This window comes from Trichoderma evansii (assembly GCF_050947405.1).
Source record: "Trichoderma evansii strain SZMC 28006 chromosome Unknown GGI43scaffold_13, whole genome shotgun sequence".
NCBI lineage: Eukaryota > Fungi > Ascomycota > Sordariomycetes > Hypocreales > Hypocreaceae > Trichoderma > Trichoderma evansii.
In genome coordinates, this window is record NW_028145193.1 from 966,605 (window position 1) to 990,113 (window position 23,509).

General features: G+C 49.7%; 6 protein-coding genes across 6 annotated transcripts; 4 read left to right on the plus strand and 2 right to left on the minus strand.

The window, feature by feature from the left end:
- Nucleotides 1-35: 35 nt before the first annotated feature.
- GGI43DRAFT_408373 (sphinganine-1-phosphate aldolase DPL1) lies at nt 36-2,363 on the plus strand. Its single transcript, XM_083206351.1, has 3 exons — nt 36-340; nt 429-1,034; nt 1,091-2,363. Exons 1-3 carry the CDS (start codon nt 240-242, stop codon nt 2,082-2,084), a joined length of 1,701 nt encoding a protein of 566 aa, XP_083059661.1. The 5' UTR covers nt 36-239; the 3' UTR covers nt 2,085-2,363.
- A 3,408-nt stretch (nt 2,364-5,771) lies between these two features.
- GGI43DRAFT_428382 (uncharacterized protein) lies at nt 5,772-8,963 on the plus strand. Its single transcript, XM_083208958.1, has 4 exons — nt 5,772-6,549; nt 6,606-7,192; nt 7,264-7,366; nt 7,432-8,963. The coding sequence occupies exons 1-4, from the start codon at nt 6,096-6,098 to the stop codon at nt 8,370-8,372; spliced, it is 2,085 nt and encodes a 694-aa protein (XP_083059662.1). The 5' UTR covers nt 5,772-6,095; the 3' UTR covers nt 8,373-8,963.
- Nucleotides 8,964-9,843: 880 nt separating this feature from the next.
- GGI43DRAFT_84111 (uncharacterized protein) lies at nt 9,844-11,776 on the minus strand. The gene is made up of 3 exons (XM_083210387.1): nt 10,605-11,776; nt 10,390-10,469; nt 9,844-10,291 (listed from the first exon to the last, which is right to left on the minus strand). The coding sequence occupies exons 1-3, from the start codon at nt 11,406-11,408 to the stop codon at nt 10,066-10,068; spliced, it is 1,110 nt and encodes a 369-aa protein (XP_083059663.1). The 5' UTR covers nt 11,409-11,776; the 3' UTR covers nt 9,844-10,065.
- Nucleotides 11,777-13,730: 1,954 nt separating this feature from the next.
- On the plus strand, nt 13,731-14,930 carry GGI43DRAFT_408383 (uncharacterized protein). Its single transcript, XM_083206352.1, has 2 exons — nt 13,731-14,143; nt 14,212-14,930. Exon 2 carries the CDS (start codon nt 14,399-14,401, stop codon nt 14,804-14,806), a length of 408 nt encoding a protein of 135 aa, XP_083059664.1. The 5' UTR covers nt 13,731-14,143; nt 14,212-14,398; the 3' UTR covers nt 14,807-14,930.
- Nucleotides 14,931-15,762: 832 nt separating this feature from the next.
- GGI43DRAFT_423681 (mitochondrial branched-chain alpha-ketoacid dehydrogenase kinase-domain-containing protein) lies at nt 15,763-17,390 on the plus strand (the record flags this gene model as incomplete). The annotated part of the gene is made up of 4 exons (XM_083208276.1): nt 15,763-15,877; nt 15,977-16,125; nt 16,227-17,221; nt 17,327-17,390. The coding sequence occupies 4 exons, from the start codon at nt 15,763-15,765 to the stop codon at nt 17,388-17,390; spliced, it is 1,323 nt and encodes a 440-aa protein (XP_083059665.1).
- Nucleotides 17,391-18,433: 1,043 nt separating this feature from the next.
- GGI43DRAFT_408387 (uncharacterized protein) lies at nt 18,434-20,267 on the minus strand. Its single transcript, XM_083206353.1, has 6 exons — nt 20,042-20,267; nt 19,949-19,975; nt 19,651-19,882; nt 19,436-19,596; nt 18,800-19,379; nt 18,434-18,728 (listed from the first exon to the last, which is right to left on the minus strand). The coding sequence occupies exons 1-6, from the start codon at nt 20,209-20,211 to the stop codon at nt 18,579-18,581; spliced, it is 1,320 nt and encodes a 439-aa protein (XP_083059666.1). The 5' UTR covers nt 20,212-20,267; the 3' UTR covers nt 18,434-18,578.
- Nucleotides 20,268-23,509: the final 3,242 nt, after the last annotated feature.

The following is a 23,509-nucleotide window of genomic DNA, read 5'->3' on the forward strand; positions in this document are numbered from 1 at the left end:
CGCGGTCGTATGTACATCAGGTAGCTCGTGTTAGTGGCAAGTTGCTTCAACTGTTTGTAGCCAGCAAAGCTTGTCCTCCTCTCTTTCTTATTGCAGTGTGTCTCTCCCCTCCTTGGGCGAGCTGTGTAATAATAGTTCCTTTTTTCTTGTGCAATGCCGGCCTGTTGAATTGGTCTCTCTGCTGCTCCAGCATCTTGTTCGAAGCATAGACAGAAAGAAAGAAAAACTACGCCGCCACGATGCCAGGGAGCTCGCGCATTCCTCAGAGCCTCCGCGGCAGTCTGGAGAGCGTCAAGCGTCGAAGACAGGCGCTCTCCCTCACCATGATCAACCTGGACCTGTGAGTTCTGCGAGATGCTCGGCCACTGGAGCAGATCAATTGAGATGGATTCGTTTTTTGCTGACGTCTTCTTTTTCCTCTGCCGCAGCCTCAAGAACATCCTCTTCTTCTTCTTCGTGCTCCGGTATACCCGGCGGCTATGGTGGAAGCTCAAGGGCCGAGGCATCATCGGCGCCATCCTCGAGCTGTACCGCGACATTGAACGAACCCTCTATGGCTACTTTTTGCGGGCGCCGGGCGTGCGCGGCCAGGTGCAGAAGAAGGTCAAGGAATCGCTCGAGAAAATGTCCAACAAGCTGGTGCCTCCCGGCCAGACGAAATACCTGACGCTGCCAAAGGAGGGCATGACGGACGACGCTGTGCGCGCAGAGCTCGACGCCCTGGCAAACATGGACCATACGCGCTGGGAAGATGGATTTGTTTCTGGTGCCGTGTATCACGGCGAGGACGATCTGCTCAAGCTACAGACCGAAGCTTTTGGCAAGTTTACCGTGGCTAATCCAATCCACCCGGATGTCTTCCCTGGTGTGCGCAAAATGGAGGCTGAGGTTGTCAGCATGGTGCTCAACATGTTCCATGCCCCGGCCGGAGCTGCTGGAGTGACTACTTCCGGTGGTACTGAGAGTATCCTGATGGCTGTGCTCTCTGCACGCCAAAAGGCCTACAACGAGCGTGGAGTTACGGAGCCTGAGATGTAAGTGCCATCTGCAAGTATAGTATGGCATGCATAGTGTACTAATGATTGTGTAGGATCCTGCCGGCAACCGCACATACGGCTTTCCGCAAGGCTGGCGAGTACTTCAAGATCAAGATTCACTACGTAGACTGCCCTGCCCCCTCTTATCAGGTAGATGTTCGCCGCGTCTCGCGCCTCATTAACCGCAACACTATCCTGCTTGTTGGTTCTGCGCCCAACTTTCCCCACGGCATCATCGATGACATTGCAGCCCTGAGCAAGCTCGCCTTGCGCAAGAAGCTATGCCTCCACGTGGACTGCTGCCTCGGCTCCTTTGTCATTGCCAATCTCGAAAAGGCTGGCTTCGAATCGACACTATTCGATTTCCGCCTCAAAGGCGTCACCAGTATCAGCTGCGACACGCACAAGTACGGCTTCGCCCCCAAGGGTAGCTCCACGGTGCTCTACCGCAACGCCGAGCTGCGATCATACCAGTACTTTGTGTCTCCTGACTGGGCAGGCGGCGTCTACGCTTCGCCCGGTATGGCAGGATCACGGCCTGGAGCCTTGATTGCCGGCTGCTGGGCCAGCATGATGCGTCTGGGTGAGGCTGGCTACGTGGACGCCTGCGTCAAGATTGTGGGGGCCACCAAGAAGATTGCCGAGGCTATTCAGAACGGCCCCGTGCTCGGCGGCGAGCTGGAGCTCATCGGCAAGCCTCTGGTGTCGGTTGTCGCCTTTTCAACCAAGACGCTCAACGTGTACGATATCGCAGACGGCATGTCGTCCAAGGGCTGGCACCTCAATGCGCTGCAGAGCCCACCAGCCATCCACGTCGCAGTGACCATGCCCATAGTAAAGGTGTGGGAGCGGCTGGTCACTGACTTGGAGGCGGTGGTGGAGGAGGAGCGCGAGAAGGAGAGAGTCAGACTGGTGGAGGGTAAGGGAGTCAAGGGCAAGGCGATGGGCGACTCGGCGGCGCTGTACGGCGTGGCGGGATCACTGCCGAACAAGGGGGTGGTTGTTGATCTGGCGACAGGGTTCCTCGACTTGCTGTACAAGGTATGATGAGAGCGAGAGGGCGAGTGTGAGTGTGAGTATGAGTGCACGTGTGTGAGTTCGGAGTTTTTGTTCGCGTCAGTCTGTCTGCTTGTGTGTCTGTCTGTGTTTAGACATGTGAATGACGGGAGTTACCACTACTACTATGGGAGTGCAAACTTGTAGCATTATTTTTGTCTCTTTTTTTGATTCCTTTTTTTATGGGTTTACTCTTGGATAGCTAGCTATTAGGCCATAGATAGCAGACGAAGCTAGGAAGAAAAAAACTGATCCAAGGTGCAACCACACAAGACTCCCATGTAACCTCATCTATCACGCTTCACGATGAGTCCTGTCAAGTTGCACAACCGCTGCCTACGATTCATGTCTTGCATGTTCTCGATCACCTACATAACATACATGAACACGTACATACATGCGCTGTATCCACGTCGATGATTCGACCGATTTCAATCTCCATGTCTTTCTCCATCTCCATCCTGGCGTTGCCGGGTCTTGTCTGAACCCTGCAGGAAACCGGTCCAACAAGTTTAAGGCATGTTGCGAATCCTTGGTAAAACCGGGTCCTTGATCGATTGATCATTCGGTTTCAGGCGGTCTTGCAAGGAAAAATAGGGACAGCATGGCATCCATTCTCGCCTTGCTGTAACCTGCACATGCATACATGCAGGTGTCTTTTTTTTCTACCGTGGTTTATTTTTACTTCCAAACTCCGTATATGCAAAATAATGGAGTCTTCGGGAATTGAGGAGATGAGAGGAGGAGGCAAAACACGAATTACAGCACGGCGTGTGGTCCAATTAGACGCAATTGAGTTGGAAGATTAGACAGCCTCACTTTGTTTTACTCCTCTTTGTGGTTTGTTGTCACCATCTCCACTCGCTTTCTCGCTCTCTCGGACTCTGTATTTTGAGTCCGTCTAAGCCATTAGCAGTAGTAATAAGCATATATTATGCCAGCTTTGGACTTGGTAATAATACATTTTGGCATGTTTTAGATATATCCGAGCTGGCACCTGCGTTCGCCCAGTCACTAGTGGCAAAAGGAAGACCAAACTACGCGATGCATGAACTGGCATCATGCGGAGAGTGTCCGAGTTGATTCTAGTCTTGGCTAGACGAATGCAGCTATCCTCTTTTCAATTTTCGCCTCTCTCGCGACTATCTTCTAAGAGAGGGGGGAGGGGAAGGGGGAAGCAGCAAGAGAAGAGGTTCTGCATGATGTTGGTCTGTTTTGGTGATGCGCACGTATATCCTGCGGATATTTCACCTCCGGCATACTTCTACGAGTACCCATTTTCATACATATTACACTCAGGTACATATTAACGCACGCATGTAAGGGAGTCTACTAGTTTGTTTTATCCAAGTTTTTCATCTTGGTTTAGCTGCATCGGGCCGGGCGAACGATGGGTAAACGGGTGGCTGCACGCCATGGCTTTTTGATCGTTTGCCCATTGCCATTCGCCATCTTCCGCCTTACTTTTGGGTAAAATGTAGAGATAACGGGAAATAAGGGAGGATACGTGGTCGTCTGTGGTTGTCGCCTTTTGGGCGAGGCGATCGGCGCTGGACAAGGTACAGGGTTGAAGTTGATGATGCGGATGGAGGGGCCCCTATGATGATGGTTTATGGATTGAAGGGGACTAATACCACAAAGTGATAGCTGGGTTTGTGGGCCAGTGGCTGGCTGAGAGGGGAAGATTTTCAGCTCTTCTGGTGGGTGATTTGTGTGTAGGATGAAGAGATGGGGATGATCTTTATGAAATTGGAGGATGCAGAGTGTAATGATATGCGTTGTGTAAGTCATTTGCCTGTGCAGTATGTAGAGCATGATGTGTTGTGAGTGTAAGTCTCTATGCAAGAGTGTATATCAAAATGACCTATGGCTAGCAATGATATCGTATGAAGGCATAGGGAGGAACGCGGAATAATACATTGCATTAAGCATAATGCACAAAGAAGCAAAGAGCCGAATCCGAGAGGGTATGACGACACAAGCCCACCGCAGCTGAGAGAAATACGACTTACCGCAGTAATACGCAGCAAAGCAGCAGTAATCGTGAGATTTGCTACCTTGGACGTGTCACGGCAGCCCAGCAGCCTTTGGGCCAATCCCCGACTTACCTCATCGTTACACTGCAATAGTCATCCCTACAGCAAGAAAAAGCAAGCCAAAAAACAGGGCCAACAAGGCCTTTGCTTGCGTTAGTACCATTATAGACTAGGCCTAGCCGGCCCTGGGGGACTAATCATGCTGGGCTCAGGCCAGCGAATCAATGGACAGGGAACAAGGGGCGATTTGAGCGTTGAGGCTTGCGGGTTGTGGCGAGGCCCGTGAGTGGACTGCTTGGCTGGCGTTTCTTCTACGTTCTAAGTGGTGCTGCGCTGGGAGGAGATGGAGAGCGAGAGAAGAGGGATTATCCTGGCACTTGGGCAGTCTTGTGATGCTCTTTTTGTTTTGTTTTGATTTCTTGGGTTTGGGTTGAAGAGGGGATTATTGAGGGGAAGGATTGAGTTGGGCCGGAATGAATGTTCGAGATGGTGTAAGTGGTAGCGATGGGTGTAAGTGAAGGCAAAAAATACACATCACGAGTTTCTACACCCATCTACGAGACAGACACCACCCACAGCATGGGTACGCATTTAGCAACTGCTTCTTCAGAGGTACACGTACAAGCACACCATTCACCAGCCATCCCGCAGGTACCATCAGCCTCCCTTACATACAGGTCATACACACAGGCACTGGCGCTCTCTTCATCGCCCATCGCCCACTTACATCATCTGGAGCGGAGCCCTGCCCAACTCCCGCCACAGCAGCCCAACCAACCCAACTCCTACACATATCAAAAAAGCACGGCCCCATTCTTCCAAGGACCCCATCAATGATGCAAATCGCTTCCTTTCTTTTCCCTGGATCCCCCCTGTCTCACCAGACCCAGCCCTCTTGACGCTGCCGAAGCGCATTCGTCGTCGTCGTCGTCTCCCAAAACTCGCCCCTTGTCCCCTGTCCCCTGCCAAAACAGAGCGAAAAGAGAGAGAGAGGCCTTGCCGGAATAGCAAAAGAAAGACCCCTGTAAATGCCCTGTACCACTTACAAGTACATACCTTTCGTAAAGCCAGTCTCCACGAGGGAGGGGGCCGTGACCATCTTTTTTTGGCTCTTCTTCTTTGGTGACTGTTTCGCCTCAAAGGGCGTCCCCTCCAAGCACGGCACTCTTTGTCTACGAGTATACCTCGAGTACCCTGCTCGACCACGTATGTTGCTCGCAGTACCTGATACCCTTGGCCAAGGCAAACAAGGTTGTTCGTCCACTTGTTTCTCCCAAGAAGGCACACGCGCAGCTCTTTTCGGCGCGCCGAGGGGGGGTTGACAAAAAAAAAGGAAAAAGTTACATCTTAGTTTTAGCTTCCTGATCAAAAGAGTGGCCGCGATGTCATCATGTTGTGCTTCCCACCACTCTCACTCACTTCTCTCGCCGTGTGCCTCCTTTTTTTGTATAAATTTTTTTTTATTCCTCTTAGCCGCCGGTTTCACTGCCCCTACCTTTTAGGTACCTGATCTGGCCTGACTTTTTTGGGAATTCCTTCTTTTGACACTTGATCAATTTCTATAATTTCCCGTGTGCTTCCCCATCGCCCTCCCTCTTATTTCTTTGTGCTTCCCGTCCTTGTGAATCCCGAAAGCTGCAATCAAACCTCCGACCCAGACTCAACAAAAATAAAAATCACATCTCATACACATCTCTCACTCTCTTCTTTACACAAACAACCCTTCTTTATTTTAACCACCCCTCTCCTTGGACCTCCAACGTTGTGTCCTCCTCCTATATTGCCACCCTCTGCTGTCATCTCCACATCTTATTGGAGAAAGACAAGCATATCAAAACACTATAAGCCAACCATCAACTCCCGATAACAAATTTCTTGCCATTCCGCCTGGCTCGACTGCCGCAAAATCTCTTCACTTTTTTCTCGTGGTGCCAGAATTTCTGCCGTGCCCCGTAACCCACATCAAATGGCTACCGAGGCGACGGTCTTACACGGACCTCTGCCGTCGGCGGCAGATGGGAGCACAACCTCGCCAACGCCGAACGGGAAGCTGGACGACCGGCCTTTGAGCCATACCGCCGTTTCAAGACAAAGAGAAAGGCGAGAGCGGAAGAGATATGAAGACGAAGATAAAGAGGCGTCCTCAGACGATGATGCTTCTATCAGGTCTGACCGAAGGACATCCTCAAGGCGGTCACCTTTTCCGTACAGAGACATCATCAAGTCTGTTCTATCTCACGTTATGACCAAGGACGAGACTTCCACATCATCTCCCTCTTCTTCTCGGCCCTCTTCTTCACACGGCAAAGAAAAGTCCGATATGAAGGACAAGAAAGTCGAAGATGTCGTCAGGGGCCTTGCCATGGAAGAGTGGAACGCACGGTGGCTGGATGAGCTTGTGGCCAAGGTCAAAGGAGAGCGTAAGTTGAATACATGAGATGAGAGTCTTTTTTCAAATACTAACTTACTTATACAGTCAACGGAGTTGAGCACAATGATGTCGCCTCAGATCACAGCGTCTCAGATGACTGTCCTGACACGCCATCTTCTCAGTCCAGCGACGATGATGATTCCAAGGAGTCCATGAAGCGCTATCAGCCCACCGTTGAAGACTACGATGAGGACGAGGGCTCAGAATCAGAGTCTGAATCTCAAGCCGCCGCTCAAGACGGCACTTCCCAGCCACTCAGCCGCTCCTCCTCACTCTCATCAAACTCCTCCGCAGACTCGGCCATGTCCTCCCCCGACAGCCAGTCTTCATACTCCACCACCGCTTCTTCACCTCCTCCCACCGAGCCAAAGGACCCTCGCCTGTCTCCTCGTCCGACAGTTCACTTCTCCCCTCCTGTTATACACTACATCTCCGACCCCCCGCCTGAGCCCGAGCACGAGCCTGAGCCTGAGCGTGAACCTGAATTATACCGAACTCAGTCACTGCCTTCTCAGCTAAAGCCCCCTGTTGTGGTTGAGAGACAGACTCCTGCTTGGGGAGCACTGTTCAATGATAGGGATGAGCCCACTCCTGCATTGGGCAGATTCCTCCGTGGTTTGGCAAACTACATTGTAAGTCATAAGCCTCTAGTTCTCTCACACATATATCCTTGGACATGTAAACTAACATGAGAACTCTTCAGATTGCGGAATACTCCCCCACAGACTCCCTCGTCATCACCCCCGACAAACTCTTCAAGTTCTACACCCGCTACAAGCTCGACAATGAATTCTTTCCCTTTCAACGTACGTTGCCCCTTTCCCCCTTATCATCTTATATATATATACTCATACTAATGTCTTCATCACAGGAGTCTTCGACACCCGCTACCACAAATCCCTCCGCGGCCTCTCATTCCTCTTCACCGACCTCCGCTGCGAGCACCACCTCGTCCAGGGATCCATCACCACAAAGCCCGTCATCCCCTCCCTCACGCCCGCCGGCTTCGAGGACTGGATGACGTTGCTGATTCGCGCGTTTCCCGACCGCGAGGCAAAGAGGCTGGACATGGTCCTCGCTGATATCCCCCTATTGGCGGATGACAGACACAGTAGGAGTCCCGTAAGGGGCAGCTCTGCCGAGAGGCTTCTTCCTAGGGGACTCCCTCGGCAGCTCTTCCCGGAAAGGGGACATGCCAGAGCTTTCGCCTTGTTGGAATCGTCCTTCTCAGAGTGGAACAGAATCACTACTGTGCCTGTTGCACCCCCTGAAGTACCACCTCCTCATCCTCTTGCTTATTCCCTCAGCTCTAATATCCCGGCTTCGCTGCAGAAGCTTCCTCCAGCTGCCAGCAAGGCCCTCAAGGAAGATACGCGCCGCCACAAAGACGCCTGCTACATTGACCAGACACGTCTGCGTCCATCTTCCATCATCTACCCCTCATCTGCATCCCCTACATCACCATCCTCATCTTCCTTCTCAACATCCTCCTCCATACCCGTAGATGTCAAACCCCACTCCGAACCACAGCCTTCCAGCTCAAGCTCAAGCTCCTCCTCCAAGCATCACCACCGCACATCCCGTTCCAAAGAACGAGACTCCCGTCATCGTACTACTTCAGACCGATCTTCCCGCCCGCGCGAGAGGTCGCCTCCGCCGTCGAGTAGCAGCGGCAGTGGACGGCGCAGTCATAGAAGTAGACGATATAGGGACTCTAGCCCCAGCGCATCTGTAGAGCAGAGATATAGCTCTGGAAGAAGCGATGAGCGACGAAGAGAGAGGGAGAGGAGAGGAAGTGTAGCTGAAAGGTGATGCTAGCCTTGACTTATATTTATTTCATTTGTTTACATCCCAGATGGGAGTTTTACATGTATTTTATGTTTTGCCTGGGAGAGAAGATTGAATTGGTTTACAGGCAAAGGATATTGGGGCGTTGCACTGGATCAAAAAGATTGGAATAGCATAAGCAATAGCGATAGCTTTTTTATACCTAGGATATTAATAATGAATTGAAAAAAATAATTGAAATGAAGAAAGAAAAGATGTCCAAGGTTGGGAAGCTTTGTGTATATGTTTCTCTTTTTTTTTTTTCATTTTTCATTTTTCATTTTCTTTTCCCACCAAGACTCCTCATTCTCTCCATCTCATCTCCTCCTCATAATAACAATCTCTTTTCTAACGTCTAATACTTCCAAAGCCACATCATTAATATCCATCTCCATTGCTCTCGGCAAGTTTCCTGCCCTCCACTACTAATTTAAAGCTGGAAAGAATTCCATTAACATTTATACGTGAAAGGTATAAACATAAAAAAGGGTTGGGCGTATATCAATCTGCCACTAAAAAAAAAAAAAAACAAGAAATCAAAGCAATAATGTCATATTCCGCTCGCAAGACACAAACACTTTGTTAATGCGATGCCCAAATTGTAGCTGTAAAACAAATCAAAAGACAACGCATACACTAAATACAAAAAGAAGCAAATAATATAGATATGGAAATGACAGCAAAAACGATCCGTGGGAATAAAAACAGCCTTGCGCCCATCACTATGCCTGCCCGATTTGTTTTACTTTTCGCTGAGGCTGAGTGGTGAACAGAATCAATCATCATGTGCATCCTCTCACAGAGCCTAAGATAATTTTTTCGTCGTCCCAGCTCAGCCGAAAAGGATTGTAAAAGTGGTAATAAAAAGATTTACACATAAAATCACTCTTCAAAGGGTGACCCAAAAAAGGAAATTGGGGGAATAAAGAGTGTGTCACAGAGTAGTGTACTTCAGTGATAAGAAATGAAAATGGGTGGAAAACAATGAGGGGATTAATGAAGGTCGGCCACATCATAGTAGCTTCTGTTCGTCCATTACATAGACTCCATCGATTTTTGCATGTTTTCAGGGAGAAGGGAAAAAATGCTGGAAAAAAAAAAAGAAAAGTGAAAAGGACAAATTGGATCAAAGAACGAAAGTCGCAATTCAATCTGTTATGCTCGCTTGCTTTGCTTTTTTTTTCTTTTGCTTTTGCTTTTGCTTTTGCTTTTGCTTTTGCTTTTGCTTCGGTCATGGAACAAAATGTATTGATGCAGGTGCAGAAAGGAAAGGGGGGGACAAATATAATCAGTCTGTCGTGTTCCAAAAGTTGCCCCAGCCCACAATGAAAAAAGAGACGGGGGATGCACTCAAATTGTCAGAGAATCAAAAATGCGTCAACCGAAATGAAATAGGTCGTAGCAAGTGCTGGGGGAGGGTTGATAAAATCGATGTCTCGTGAATCATATCGGGAAAAAGAAAAGCATAATCGTCGTCGCCCGTTTTATCATTTTCGCCCCATCCAAACAAAGGAAACACCGTTGCTTTGCGTCATCATCGTGAGTCAGTCTTGGTCGAAATCGCTTCCCATATTTCTCTGATGGTAGACAGTTTCGAATATTGTGAGAGCGCCGCTGATTGATGGTGGCGGCGGCAATCTTATTCTAGAAATCATTATCGTGGAATTATAGGCGGTGGTCACCTTGCGGATGAAGAGGAAGCAATTGAAGAATCGTAACCTAGATTGCTAACCATTGCAGAACGAAGGGCACGCTTTCTCTTATAGGCCCTATAGCCTTCCTTGAAGACGGAAAAGGATCGCAGCAATTCTTTGTCTGGATGAGGCGGTAACTGAATCTCGACAGCTTTGAGACAGACGCGGAGATTTGTTAATTCGTTGTCATTTTCCTGCAGTTCCTCTTCCCTATGAAATGTGTAAGCTCATGAATAAAATGAAATGAAATGAAAAATATGAAAATGCATGGCGGTAAGTGAAAAGTGGGAATAAAAAGGTTGGCTTACAAATAAGTAATGCGGTTCTGGAGGAAAATGATACGTTGGGCAGCACGCTCAGCCCGTTCAACCAACAACTTCTGAATGTGCTGCGACAGTCTAGTTAGCATACATGTTTACATGTGTGTGTGCGGAAATGAGAGTGATGACGGAGCCGAATGAGGAAAATGAGATGAAATAAAATAGAGTGAGATAAAATGAGAGTGCAAATGGAAAATACTCACTGCAGACTCTTCTTGACGGGCTGAGAGATTGGCCACCAAGATTTCGAGCTCTTCATTCAGTTTTATCAACTCTCCAATGACCTTGTTGGACTGCGCCGCCGTCATTCCGTTTTTGGGTGGCGGGGCTTCCTCTTCCTCAGACTCGTCATGGCGGTCATGGCGATCATGATACATCATGGATGACGAGGGAGTGGGTGACATTTGGTCGGGAAAGCGACTGCGGAACAGAGATGACGGTGAGCTGAAAATGGCGCTGCTGTCCATGTCGCTGCTTCTGTTCTTGCGGGTGGGTGTCTCGATATTCAGCGGGCGGGATTTTCGCGACATTGGCGGGCTCCCATAAATGCTACCAGTGTTGATGCCGCCGCCAAGGGCCTGCTCAATCTGGTTGACCTGGCTGTCCAGCGCCATGAGCTCCTCCATGCTGTCGCCGTACGTCAGACGCTGTGCCAGCATGCTAAGACGTCTGGCCAGCTCCAGCTTGCCGGCCCGCACATCGCCCTCGCGGCTGCGGGAGACGTCCATCTCCCTTCGCAGGGGGCTCAAAACGCTGCTCCCCGAGAATGCATAGCTGGAAGACCCGACGCTGGGACTTGACCGCATCAGCGGTGGCGGCGTCTCAGATCCGGCGAGGCTCTCTCGTCTGGTGGTGCTGGTGGTGCTGCGAGTGCTCTGGCTCTGGTTGCTGACTCGGCGGTGGAATGCGCTAGGGCTGGTCCGGCTGCCAGTGCTGGTGCCCGAGCTGGTGCGGCGCTTCATCGACTCGAGCACATTTGGCCGCTCATCGCTATCCCGTCGACCCATTGCGATGTCTTGTCTGTCAGGCGGCGTCGAGAACTCGAGAGACTGCCTCACTGACTCCGAAATTTGTGGTGTCGCAGCAGCGCCCCGACAAATAAGGCACAATGAATTGCCGGGATATGGTTGGGCGTCGCTGTCCAGCCAGCCTCTCGTCGTGTGTGTCGAAGCCCCCTCTCTTGTGTCTCCTTGTTGTTGTCAATTGTCGGCTCCCCTCAGCACGCGTCACCGAAACGCCAGACGGGCGCAGCTGCGGAGGCTTGTCGTCGGAATCGAAGGTCGCTGGCGATGTCGAGGATGGCGATGCGGAAGAAAATGCCCATTGGCCTCTGGGGAGGTTTGTGACTAAAAGTGACACTCTTAGTCGCCTCTCCCTAATTAAGGCCGTTTGGCGGGTTGGCAGGATTTTGGGAGACGAGTTGGCTCAGGTACAAGGCACGGGTACAGCCAGGCCTGGTGGCGGATCAATGGGGCCCCGGAGCTCCGTGCTCACAAACAGGGATTTGACAAGTCATCACGCACCACACGCAAAACCGAGTGCAGGGATAGATAAGCAGAGCGCCGGCAGACACAAAAAAATTAATTAAATTAATCAATCCATTTGTCTGCCAGGTTTCGTGCTCGGACTGGTTCGCAAACCGTTCGCACCGCCACACCCTCTCGCTGCGTGCATGAGAAGCGCGCCACACGTTCGACCATGAGAGGCCAGCCGCCCATTATCGCGCATTAGCTGGCACCAGCAATGAGAGTCAAATCCTGCGTCAGCCAGACTGCCTGGGCTGGGAGGAGGCTGTCATTGGCAGACGGGCTCTGTCCCATCAGAATGTATGCGGTTGGACGGGCAACTCAATGCAGACAGCCATGTGATGGTTTTGGCCGCCGTTGCCACATACGTGTATGTAGGCGCATGTCTGTATGCATTCAAGCTGCGTGGCGTCGCTGGTTCGATATATCGTGCTATGACGTGAAAGATGAAGAGATGAGGGGCCAGAGAAACGAGGTGAGAAGAAGAAACGCCATTTTCTAGTGAAAGAAAGACGCGATGAAAAGACGATGAAAGGAGAAGAAGGAACAGAGAGAAGAGAAAACAGTGCTTAGGCAGATACACGCGTTAATGCTGCTGGCGCTATACATTGCTAGCTATTCACGCTCTGCCAACCACCCAATTTCGTTAATGCCGGGCTCCCCTCCAAGGAGGTGTCCCAACCACTCCGTATACTTGCACCCATTGCGGCCCAGAGACTTCCGGCCGTGATGCTCTGAATTGTATGCAGCGTGCTGTAGGTGAGGTGAGGTCGCAGACAAAGCATGCAGTGGCCCAGCCACGTTTTGCTGGCATCACATCATACCGTATCGTATCTGTAACTGGACGGGGCGGCGATACGCCCTCACCTAAGCCACATGCACTCTACTGCACAGCACACAGCTTTTCATCAGCAATCTCCAACAAGAAAACGGAGCTGGAATTGCCAACTGCTACGGTGGGGCTGAAGCGGTGCCCAATTTTTTTCAATTAAATGGGCATTTTGACGTGCAGCATTTACGGGATCAAAAGCTCCTCCTAGTAGTGCTTTGACTTACAAAGGACGATATTCGTGCTTTCGGCAATGGCGCTTCCACATGCAAGTGTTGTATATCAGAGACCAGCACACCGTATTCTCAAAATGCGTATTAGTAGATGCCCTGCTTCGTACGCAGTACCCCTCTATCGAATAAGATAATCAGAGATTTCTGCAGCAAGGGGCGGCCGCATGAGGCACAAGCCCCTATGCACTTACATATAGAAGCGAAGCTTTTGCAGACGGCTAATACCGTAGTAGCAGTATTAGTGCTGCCTGCCCCAGCCAGGCGTGGGGAATAACGATGCAGGAGTAGCGGTAGCACGTACAAGCACGAATGGGGGCTCTTCTAGCTTCCAGTACAGCAGCTTAGCAAAACGCAACACCGCTGTTTTGCTGCGGCAGAGGCGGATGCTGGTGATGCTGATGCCAATGCAGATGCCCTTCGTGCTGCGACTTATTCGGGTAATGGATGATCCGCCAAATGGACAAGCTAAGCTGGATTGCCTCTAGTAGCTCATCAGCTGCCAAAGAAGCATCCAAGGAGAGACAAAATCGGTGATGGAAATGCACACACAAATAGAAACACAAGCACAAAAGCCACTAAAAAGTCATGGATTCTTAGTAGAAGTAATAGAAGCAGTAGAATTAGTAGAGGCAGTAGAGGCAGTAGAGGCAGTAGAGGGCAATAGAAGTAGCAGAGGGCAATAGAAGTAGTAGAGCAATAGTGTGCGTAATAGTAATAGAGCTGTTTGCTTATGGCTGTAAGCTTCCCTCATTGGCTGGTTATTCGTACTTGAGAAAAAGAGCTAGATTGCAACACCAGCTCTCAATCCATTTGAAACAGCCAATGACCATGAAAATTGTTGAGCATGCAAAAGATGTGAAAATCTCGATATTACCAACCAAACCTGGTTCGAAACTGGCAACCCTGGATATCTGAAGCAGATTCTGTCTTCTATTCCATACCACTTTCCATGTGACAATCATGTGTCTGCCGGGGAGAGACCCTTAAAGACCCCGACTACCGAGTCTCTACCGATATTCTAGATTCATGTACGACAGATGAAAATTTACCCTGAATTATAAAACGTAATCGGAGTATTGGGTCGTATTACTGCTACTGAAAATCTCCGAGGAAATCTACATTAAAGTTGCCCCCTAGCGGTGGCGGAAGCTGAGGTAAGGCCACCCAGATGTTGCTCAGATTTGACGCCGAAAGCTGGTGGGCTGACCAGATCCGTGGTAAGTTTTTTATCTCTCACGTCATGCGTTTTTGGCCCTCTTATTTTCTTTTCTTCCTTATTATAGATTGCTACGGCCAATGGTTGGGTTTCCCAATAACCAGGAAACAAGTAAAGGGGGGGCAAATCAAATTAATTCTTCATCTCATAGAGTAACACCGGGAGATAGGCGTACCTGGCGGAGCATGGTGAGATGGTGAGATGGTGCATGTCCTTGTTGCTGATATTCCCGTTTGTCCGTGGTGCTACCTTGTTTAGTACCAGTGGCCGCACTGTGTTTCTAGTGTTTGCGGTGTTGATTGACTCGACGATTGTGCAGATTCCTTCAGACCGACGGATAGATGAGGCGGTAGGCAGATGGACGAATGAACGCGTGGGTGTGGTACAAGGCTATGCAGAGATGCACGCAAGCAACGGGAATCGTCTCTTTAGCAAATATATTGTTAGGACTTGTCCTATACAAGTACCATCAGACAATGCTAGTTCTAGCAGCAGTAGCATCATACATGGTAGCAGCAAATTAAAAGGGGGGCCAAGCGGCCAAGAGAAGGGGATCTGGATGAGACGAGCCGAGATGCGATACCGATACGATTCAGCTTGAGTTGGCGGTCAAGAAAAAGACGGCATTGGCTGATGGGATCAAGTGATCTTGGCCAGCAAGTGGCTCGCAGCGAACTTGGCAGGTCGACGATGAATATCCCAGCACGGTCCTTGGGGGCTCTTGGGCCACTGTGCCGGCCGCTGCTCCACCTGCATTAGCCGCTGCGACCGCCACGGCGCACCGCTAGCGTCAGCGTTCAGTGCCTGGTAGGCCTATCTTTGGGGGGACGAAACGGCTCGCATGACTGACGACCGCCAACCTCGACGTCACTCATAACAGCAGCCACTGTCACCTGTAGCCTCGTCCATGGACTCTTCCATGTGCATAACCTTTTCTCCTTTTTCAACCTCGCTCTCTGCTGCTTATCCCGTTGCTATTTTTGAATTTTCTTTTTCCTTTTTTTCCTTTGCAGCTCTATATATACTGTAAATATTGTACATTGCACATATATATAGCCACCCGCATCAGCTGCCCTCCCCTGCCCAGCAGCAAAAAGACGATCCTCCGGCCTTGTCCCGCACATCCTCGGCTACCGTCCAGCTACTGTTTTAACCTTAGTAGCTTCCGCGGGGCCGCAATCGCTCGTCGCCACAACTTAAGAGTCAGACGAGGCTTTCAAGTCAGAGACAAAGACACGCTTCCATCTGCGTGTCTGTTGGAATTGTCCATTTTCTTATGCGCCGCGTCTTACGGTTTCCCCAGCAGTGCCACCACAGCAGCAGCTTCACCCCGGCCTGTCCTGCAATCCTTCTCTAAGCGGCGCCCCTCATCTTGTCTCGCCCTTCTAAACCTCTTCTTCTACCGCTTACTACTCTCCCTCCTCACGCTCGGCTCCATTGATTGCTTCTCTCGACACTACCCGCCTACGGCGTGTCTCTCATCTCTGAAATAACCAATTCTCTCTTCTATCTCTGGGGGAACGCGCGCGCGCCGCTGCTCCCCCGCCAGCGCCCATCATGTCATGGCGGGCGTCCGAGACCCTGATGGACACCATCCGCCACTATGCCAGATTTCCGGCAACCGGCGTGAGTCTGCGCCAGATGGTGCAGTTTGGCGATAAGCCGTCCACAGGTGCGTTGTGCTCCTTCTCCTTCGCGATACTTGATCCATTGCCCTGATTGAGTCGTTGCGCCGCTTCAACCATCAGCCGTGCTGACATCATCGCCTCAGGAACCCTCTTCCGCGCCTCGCAGTTTCTTGCCGAGGAGCTGCCCATCCGCCTGGCGCATCGCGTCGAGGAGTTGGAAACCCTGCCCGACGGGCTCAACGATATGCCCTCGGTGCAAAAGGTCAAGGAATGGTATGCCCAATCCTTCGAGGTACGTCTGCGCAATGTGTATGTCTTGCTTTGGCTATGCCGAGGTTAACCCCAGTCCGATTCCCCTACGAATAGGAAATTACCCAGCTACCTCGACCGAAGCTCGCCAAAGACACAAAAGATCGACTCATGAAGCCGGCCAAATATGGCTCCCGCGGCTTTGCACAGCTATCCGAATCAACGCCGAATCCATCCATCGACGAGGGTGAGGCCTCGGGCTGGGGTAACCTCCACGTGAATGGCAACGGCAACGGCCATGTCAATGGCAATGGAAACGGCCATGGAAAGGCCCGATCCGTTGCGCGGAGATACTTTGCGACCGTCGACGACAACGGCGACTGGCCCCCCGAGCTGCAGCTCTACAACCAAAAGTTTGCCCAATGCCTGCACAAGATCAAGAGGCGGCACGATAGCGTCGTCACCACAATGGCCCAGGGTATCCTGGAATATAAGCGCCGCCGCCAGCGCATGCAAATCGATTCCAATATCCAGTCCTTCCTCGACCGCTTCTACATGTCCCGCATTGGTATCCGCATGCTCATCGGCCAACACATTGCCCTGACTGACCAGAGCCACCACCGCGACCCCACCTACGTCGGCGTCATCTGCACCAAGACCAACGTCAAAGAGCTTGCGCAAGAGGCCATTGAGAACGCCCGTTTCGTCTGCGAGGACCACTATGGCCTGTTCGAAGCCCCGCGCATTCAGCTAGTTTGCAACCCCAACCTGGATTTCATGTACGTTCCCGGCCATCTGTCGCACATGCTCTTCGAGACCCTGAAGAACTCCCTGCGCGCCGTTGTCGAGACCCACGGCATGGATAAGCAAGAGTTCCCCGTCACCAAGGTCATTGTTGCCGAAGGCAAAGAGGACATCACCATCAAGATCTCCGACGAGGGCGGCGGCATCGCGAGAAGCGCCATTCCCCTCGTATGGACCTACATGTACACCACCGTTGATCGCACACCCAATCTCGACCCCGATTTCGACAAGAGCGACTTCAAGGCCCCCATGGCGGGCTTTGGATACGGCTTACCCATCTCACGACTGTATGCCCGGTATTTTGGCGGCGATTTGAAGCTCATCAGCATGGAAGGGTAAGTTCCGCTTACTAGTCCTATGACTTGCATGACATGCAGGTCCTCTTCACCGCTAGTTTTGACAAAAGAATATGCGTATACTGACCCATCTCCCCTTTTTAGTTATGGCACCGACGTCTACCTCCACCTTAACCGCCTGTCCTCGTCGTCAGAACCTCTCCAATAGCAATTAAGCACCGCCCACGCTAGAACCTCCTCAGCCCTCAGCATTCGCAGCAGACTCAAGAGCAGCCCGCGCGAAGTGACTGAACGTCGGCAGGTGGGGGACGCCGAGGCGGTGGTGAATGCCCCTCCAAGCAGCTTTCTTAACAAGGACGATAAGCAGCTGTAAGAATTGGAATAAATAACACCCAATGAAGATAATGATGATACCAGGCATCATTATCTCTATCTCTCTCTCACGCACACCCACAAACACATACACACACGCCCACTAACGTACACACAATGCGAACCGCTTCAACAATTGTGTGAAAAAGGGAAAAAAAACACTACCCAAAGCCTGCATTGCATTTTCGCAAGCATTGTAGATCGAGCAGCACGCCATTTTATCTACTATAGCAGTCCTACAAACACGCACACACACATATGTATAACTACTCGCCTATTGCAAAAAGGCAGCTGTCAAAGTTATATCGAATCAAATTTTATACCACCTCTTTCCCCAAAAACAAAAGGAGGGGAAGCAAACCATGTAACGAAATACTACTTGAATATATACTTGAATAGGATAGGATAGGAAAGGATAGGGCAGGACAGGACAACCTAAAAGAAACCAATGTTATGATGTTTATTATTGATTTATCCCGCACTAAGTTGTTCAATCTTGTTTTGGCTCGAGTAGCCCGGCCAAAGCAATATATATCTGACACGTCAGGCAGTTTGATTGACTCTGTACGCAGAGTACGGAGAAGAGGGGGAGCGGGAAGAGAGGAAAGAGAAGAAATTGGATGCATGATGGAGTGATTTCTTGAGGGGGCTTGTATAAAGGTGTAAATTACAATGGAGGATTTGCAGTGTATGAGCATATGTTGGCGACGAGGACTGGGTCGCGTTGGCGTTGGCAGTCTACTACCACCACGTCCTACGAGCAGGTGCTTTTTCAACCAGCGACGGCAGATGCTTTTGTTGGAGATTTCAATTTGCTTTAAATGCTACTACTAGGATAGGAGAAAGATGTACAAATATATCATCTGTAGCATCATCGATTTTAGACCAAATCGAAAACCATCCTTGCATATCTGTGAATCTTCCTGGCGACCCAGCTTCTGCTCAGGGTGCTGTCAATCAATATAAATAAAAAGCAAAGAGACAAAACGCGTCTGCGGCAAATATGCCTTTCCTAATTCCTGAGTTACTCCCAGTAACTCTCTTCATCATCGTCTGGTTCACAAAAGGAAGCAAAGTTATGCTGCACCGGGCGATGCTTCGGAGGAGCAATTTGTCGAGCCGCGACGTGGTGGTTCGTTCCAAATTGGCGTAATTCCGTTTGGGTCATTCGCGTCTGGAGAAACTGTTAGCGTCGAGTTGTTGACAGAATAAGAGACAAATACAAAGGAAGGGAAAGAAACCTACATCCTTGCTTTTCACCCATTTGCCCTTGCCTGAGACTCCGGCATACGGCGAAGAGCCTTGCTCTCGACCAGCGTCGCTAGGAGCTTTGATCGAGCTGCTTGCAACCGAGCTTGCCGTAAGTGACTTGACGTTTCGGTGCTGTATTCCTGTCGGATCCCAAGCGTTGAAAGATATTCGACGAGGCTTGCTGGCGTCCATCATCTCTCTCGCCGTCGTAGCGGTCGAAATGCTGCTTGGGTGGAAATCGCTTTCACTGGCTGCATAGTCAGAAGTATCATTCGCATGCTGACAAGGCGCCGGTTGTTGCATCATGGTGCCACGGAGATGCGGGGGCAGCTGCTTCCGGAGCGAAGCTTGGCTGCTCGTCTCTGCATCCTTCGGTTTCTCGACCGAAGAGATGAATGTGGTCTGTGATTTGGTCATATTGACTTTCAAGTGAGGCGAGATGTATTTTGGTGCTGGTTTGGCAGCCGTTCCAGAAGTGGAATGAGCCGGACGGCTACTGGGGATGGAAGATATGTCGAGACGAGAAGGATCAATGTCTCCCAAGCCAAGGGACGATAGACCAGTAACCGGAGCCCAATCCGCAGTTAGTATACGCGTGCGCATCATATTGAGGCTATGGATATACACACCTGGGGCAAGAGATTGTCGGAAAAGAAATCGGTGTCGTCTACGAAAGTAGCAGGCCACATTTCTCCACGCTCCTCTTCGACAGAGATGTGGCCAGTCTCAAGTGGCGCAGGGACAACATCTGGTTCTTGGGTTTCCATCCAGGCTGTGCATCTTTTGCAGTGCTTCGAAATGGTCAACTAGAGTTAGATGAGAGCAGTACATAGGAGAAGACCTACCGGAAACTCATCCTTCTTGCTATTGCCACTGAACTCACTCAAGGGCTTGACGAGTCCGCACAACTCACAAGTCCTCTCTGTACGTTGGCCAGACGTATGCTCTTTGCACGTCATTCCTGAGTTTGCTGCATCGATGGGCTGTCGACGGTCTATCTGGAACTGAATGAACCTCTGTTGGTTCTTGGAGAATGCATCGAGAGGCTTCCATTCTCCGCCAACCTTGCATCGATATCTAGCAGCAGCCAGTCAGTTGGTGATGGAACAAATGACAGTTTGGGGAATAGAGGTTCACTCGTACTTGACCGGGATGCTTGGTTGCGTCGCCCTAGAACCATTCAGTCAATATCTTGCAGTAACGAGTGGAGTTCATCAGCTGCTGTGAGGAACTTACAAGTTGAACTTGGAGTCGGCTTTCTTGCTAGCCATGGCGCAGGGATGCAAACGATGTCGTGACTGGAGCAGCGTGTGTCGACGTGGAGAAGATGATGAAAGAGTGAATATTTGGAAGGAAGAGAGAAAAGGAGAGAGAGAGATGGAAGCTGAAAGTGGTTTTATAGGCATTTGCAGGTGATCTGCTCTGAATCACAGCAGGTGCCAACGTCTGTCAAGGCCGCCGCCGCCCCTTCTATTGTTCTTCGCTTCTTTGTTTGACAATAGAGCCAGCAAATTCAGGCATCCACTTTGCAAATCTTCAGCTGAGCAAGTTCTGCTATTGGTCCCTGTTTGACTGCAAGAAGCCGAAATAAATAGGGGGGAATTCGGGTCAATAAAGCAGGAGATGCGCGTATCATTTTCATCTAAAGTAGGAGAGTGCATCTGGGTATATTTTTGAGCTACACACATATAATTGCATTCACTGGGCAACAAAGCCAATTATATCTTAGTTAGATTTGACAATTAAATACGTACGACGTACTGCATATATGCCTTGGCAGAAAAATTCCCCTCTGTTTCCTTTGCCGCGAGAAAGAAGTTGGGTTACGTTCCACGAATATATACAAGCACTATACTTCTAGTTTCAAACTGAATCTTGATTTTTTAATCAGAAAATACCGGACAATCCAAAGGCTGGGTCAGGGTTCTGATGTTTGACTGCGATCTTCATTGCCTGCGTGAAAGTCAGCCTTTTGTCGAGCCTGAATTTAAATCGCCAGTCAAGAGTGCTTGTGTCTACACACTCCCACTACTTTTCATCCAACCCCATTCCATCAAACAACCCCATTCATCTTTTCTATGGGAGGAAAACTATAAATACAATCTTCTTCTTCCTACTCTAACCCCATGCTCTGCAGCCGTGCCTCCCCTTCAGCACACAAATGAGGATATTCTCCTTCTCTTAGTCAAACGTTAGAATATACTTCCGTCGCTAATTTCCATTCCAGAATTCGGAAGACTGATGGCCTATCATCACCTAGAATAGTTACCAGGTACCAAAATGCCAAGCCAATTAACGTCTGCCTGGTCGAAGAGATTGGATGGAAGATTCATTTGTTGTAGAATCTTTTGGCGCCTTTCGAGAATTGCTTGGCGAGAGTTGCTATCCACTGCTGGCTTCTTCTTCTTTTTCTTCTTCTCCTTCGGCCTTATCCACTTCTTCATCCTCGTCCATTTCCTCAGCCACGCTGTCTTCTTTGTAGTCCTCATCTTCCTCGTTGGCTGAAATTCCGATGGGCTCTTCAACAACGGGCTGCGCAAGTCTCTTGCTTCGGCGAAGGGGGGTAGTAGAGGCAGTAGAGGCAGTGCATCACAAGTCAAAGTAAGAAACAACTGAAAGATTGTAGTATTATTCTAGATTTTCTAAGTCTTCATTCTCCAATCTTGTAGCTACTATCCACCGTTACACGCATCGCACCTCCCATTGGCGATCTCACTGCCCACACCAACTCGACTGGATGCTGAATCTGATCATTCCATGCCAGCTCGGTCTTGAATCCGAAATCTCGCATAGTGCTGCCAATCCGTGCACATGAGAATTGCTCTCCAGGTGAGCTAGGTGGGATACCCTATAAGTTGTGTGTAACTTGTTCCTGCTTGCCCCAGCCGTTCTTAAATACGACCTGAATTACGAAGCCGGGCTATAATAGAAAAATCAGTCTCCTCCCAGTCTCCTTCACAACTATCGCCTTCTTCTAATGTTGTTGACATATCATCCTCAGTCTCGCATTCTAAACACTGCAGCTTGCCAAGCTCGTGGAAAACAAATTCCGGGGCCTCTGAGTCATCTGACTCTGCTGACTGGGCAGATGTAGACTGCTCTGGTAGATTAAGGGCGCGGCGATTAAGCGGTAGAGATAGCTCAAGAGGCTGCGCTATAGTATTTATGCCGAGAAATGCAGTGTCTAGGACGTCATAGTTTGTTATAGGATACTTTTTTTGCGGCGCCAAGTTGTGGATGGATGGAAGCAGGCGGTAGAGAGTTGTATTCTTATAGCCAAGGGGTATCCAGGGCTGATAATTCCATGTGAGACCGGGCAGTAGCTCTTTGCGTTCTGTCGGATAAAGAAAGTTGAGATGATGAAGAGATGGAGAAAAAAATTATCATCTGAAAGCAAACATGGGGAGTTTATATTACTGCGGAAAGTCAAAAGAGGACCACGTAATATTCCTTATACTTTTACTATGGAAAAGTGAAAAATGCCCATGTGGTATTCCCTTTAATGCAAAACTCTACTACATCTACTACATCTACTACATCTACTACATCTACTACATCTACTACATCTACTACATCTACTACATCTACTACATCTACTACATCCACTACATGAATTATGGGTACTTGAAATTAAATAAATTATATAGTTGTTACAAACGGCTATTTCCCCTTCTTATAGGCAAAACCATGAATCAACTCTGGGCTTTTTTTGAGATTTTGTGTTTTATTTTCAGATCTGGCCAACATGATAATCACTAGAGTTTATATGAGATTGTGAGACTTTCATCAACCAACCATACTACGCCAATCACACGTACCAAAGACTACATGTAATTAGCCTCTACAGGTAATACAAGAAAGGACAAGAAAAACAAATTTATTGGCTGCTTTTTAGACAAGATATATAACTGCGCAACAACTCAACAAGCTCCATTTCGCAGATTCAAGATCTGGCCGTGCATTTTACCGTTTACCCTATATAAATGTCCTCGGTGATCGGCACAATCTATTCCGGACATTGACGCTGATCTCAACTCACATAATACGGAGTCTCCGCGCTACGCGACCTTGTTTATGCACGTCTTCCACGATTATGCGCAGAGCACGTCCCCAGTGCCGCTGCAACAGGTGGTTCAACCAATTTTACAAAGTGCCATGGGCCTGTTTCGCTGGGGTACATGTATGTCGTACAGATATATCCGCAAACGAGCCAGGGCTGGACATGCCGCTACTCAAGACAAGGTTCGACTAAAACCTATCGAGTGGTCTCGTGAACAATTTACAGGCACGCGAACGTGGTTATATCCCCGATACCGAGATTGATTCACACGTGCATCGTGCGATAACGCTCGTATATACAGGACTTTTGCGGCCCGGCTCGCCAAGAAGGGGCCTTTTGCTGGCTACATGTCTTCAGAAGATGCATCACTCCAAAAGACACCCATGCGACGCGCGAGATGAGCGGCCAGACCGTGTTCTGATTTTTCCATTGTGTGACAGGCCAATCCTTCCCGCTGGGCGAAAAAGACCTTGAAACATGAAGAAACGGATGGGCCAACCCATTGGCCATTTTCTTTTCGCGCCGTCCAATGCTCAGGCCACAAGGCACCAGATCTGCGACGGAGCCTAGAATCGGATAGGGGCTGCCATTGGAAGCTGGCTAGAATGACTGTTAGGAGTAAATCCCGTGTTCCAGGTCGGCTG

Excerpts from the sequence above, each read along its gene's own strand:
- GGI43DRAFT_408373 (XM_083206351.1), top strand. The coding sequence starts at position 240 with ATGCCAGGGAGCTCGCGCATTCCTCAGAGCCTCCGCGGCAGTCTGGAG. Across the intron at positions 341-428 it reads ACCATGATCAACCTGGACCT|CCTCAAGAACATCCTCTTCT; the intron begins GTGAGTTCTGCG and ends CCTCTGCCGCAG. Across the intron at positions 1,035-1,090 it reads GGAGTTACGGAGCCTGAGAT|GATCCTGCCGGCAACCGCAC; the intron begins GTAAGTGCCATC and ends ATGATTGTGTAG.
- GGI43DRAFT_428382 (XM_083208958.1), top strand. The coding sequence starts at position 6,096 with ATGGCTACCGAGGCGACGGTCTTACACGGACCTCTGCCGTCGGCGGCA. Across the intron at positions 6,550-6,605 it reads GGCCAAGGTCAAAGGAGAGC|TCAACGGAGTTGAGCACAAT; the intron begins GTAAGTTGAATA and ends TTACTTATACAG. Across the intron at positions 7,367-7,431 it reads TGAATTCTTTCCCTTTCAAC|GAGTCTTCGACACCCGCTAC; the intron begins GTACGTTGCCCC and ends TCTTCATCACAG.
- GGI43DRAFT_84111 (XM_083210387.1), bottom strand. The coding sequence starts at position 11,408 with ATGGGTCGACGGGATAGCGATGAGCGGCCAAATGTGCTCGAGTCGATG. Across the intron at positions 10,470-10,604 it reads CCCGTCAAGAAGAGTCTGCA|CACATTCAGAAGTTGTTGGT; the intron begins GTGAGTATTTTC and ends AGACTGTCGCAG. Across the intron at positions 10,292-10,389 it reads CAGAACCGCATTACTTATTT|GGAAGAGGAACTGCAGGAAA; the intron begins GTAAGCCAACCT and ends CACATTTCATAG.
- GGI43DRAFT_408383 (XM_083206352.1), top strand. The coding sequence starts at position 14,399 with ATGGTGAGATGGTGCATGTCCTTGTTGCTGATATTCCCGTTTGTCCGT.
- GGI43DRAFT_408387 (XM_083206353.1), bottom strand. The coding sequence starts at position 20,211 with ATGCCTATAAAACCACTTTCAGCTTCCATCTCTCTCTCTCCTTTTCTC. Across the intron at positions 19,976-20,041 it reads GCCGACTCCAAGTTCAACTT|GGCGACGCAACCAAGCATCC; the intron begins GTAAGTTCCTCA and ends GAATGGTTCTAG. Across the intron at positions 19,380-19,435 it reads TCCGACAATCTCTTGCCCCA|GGCTCCGGTTACTGGTCTAT; the intron begins GGTGTGTATATC and ends AACTGCGGATTG.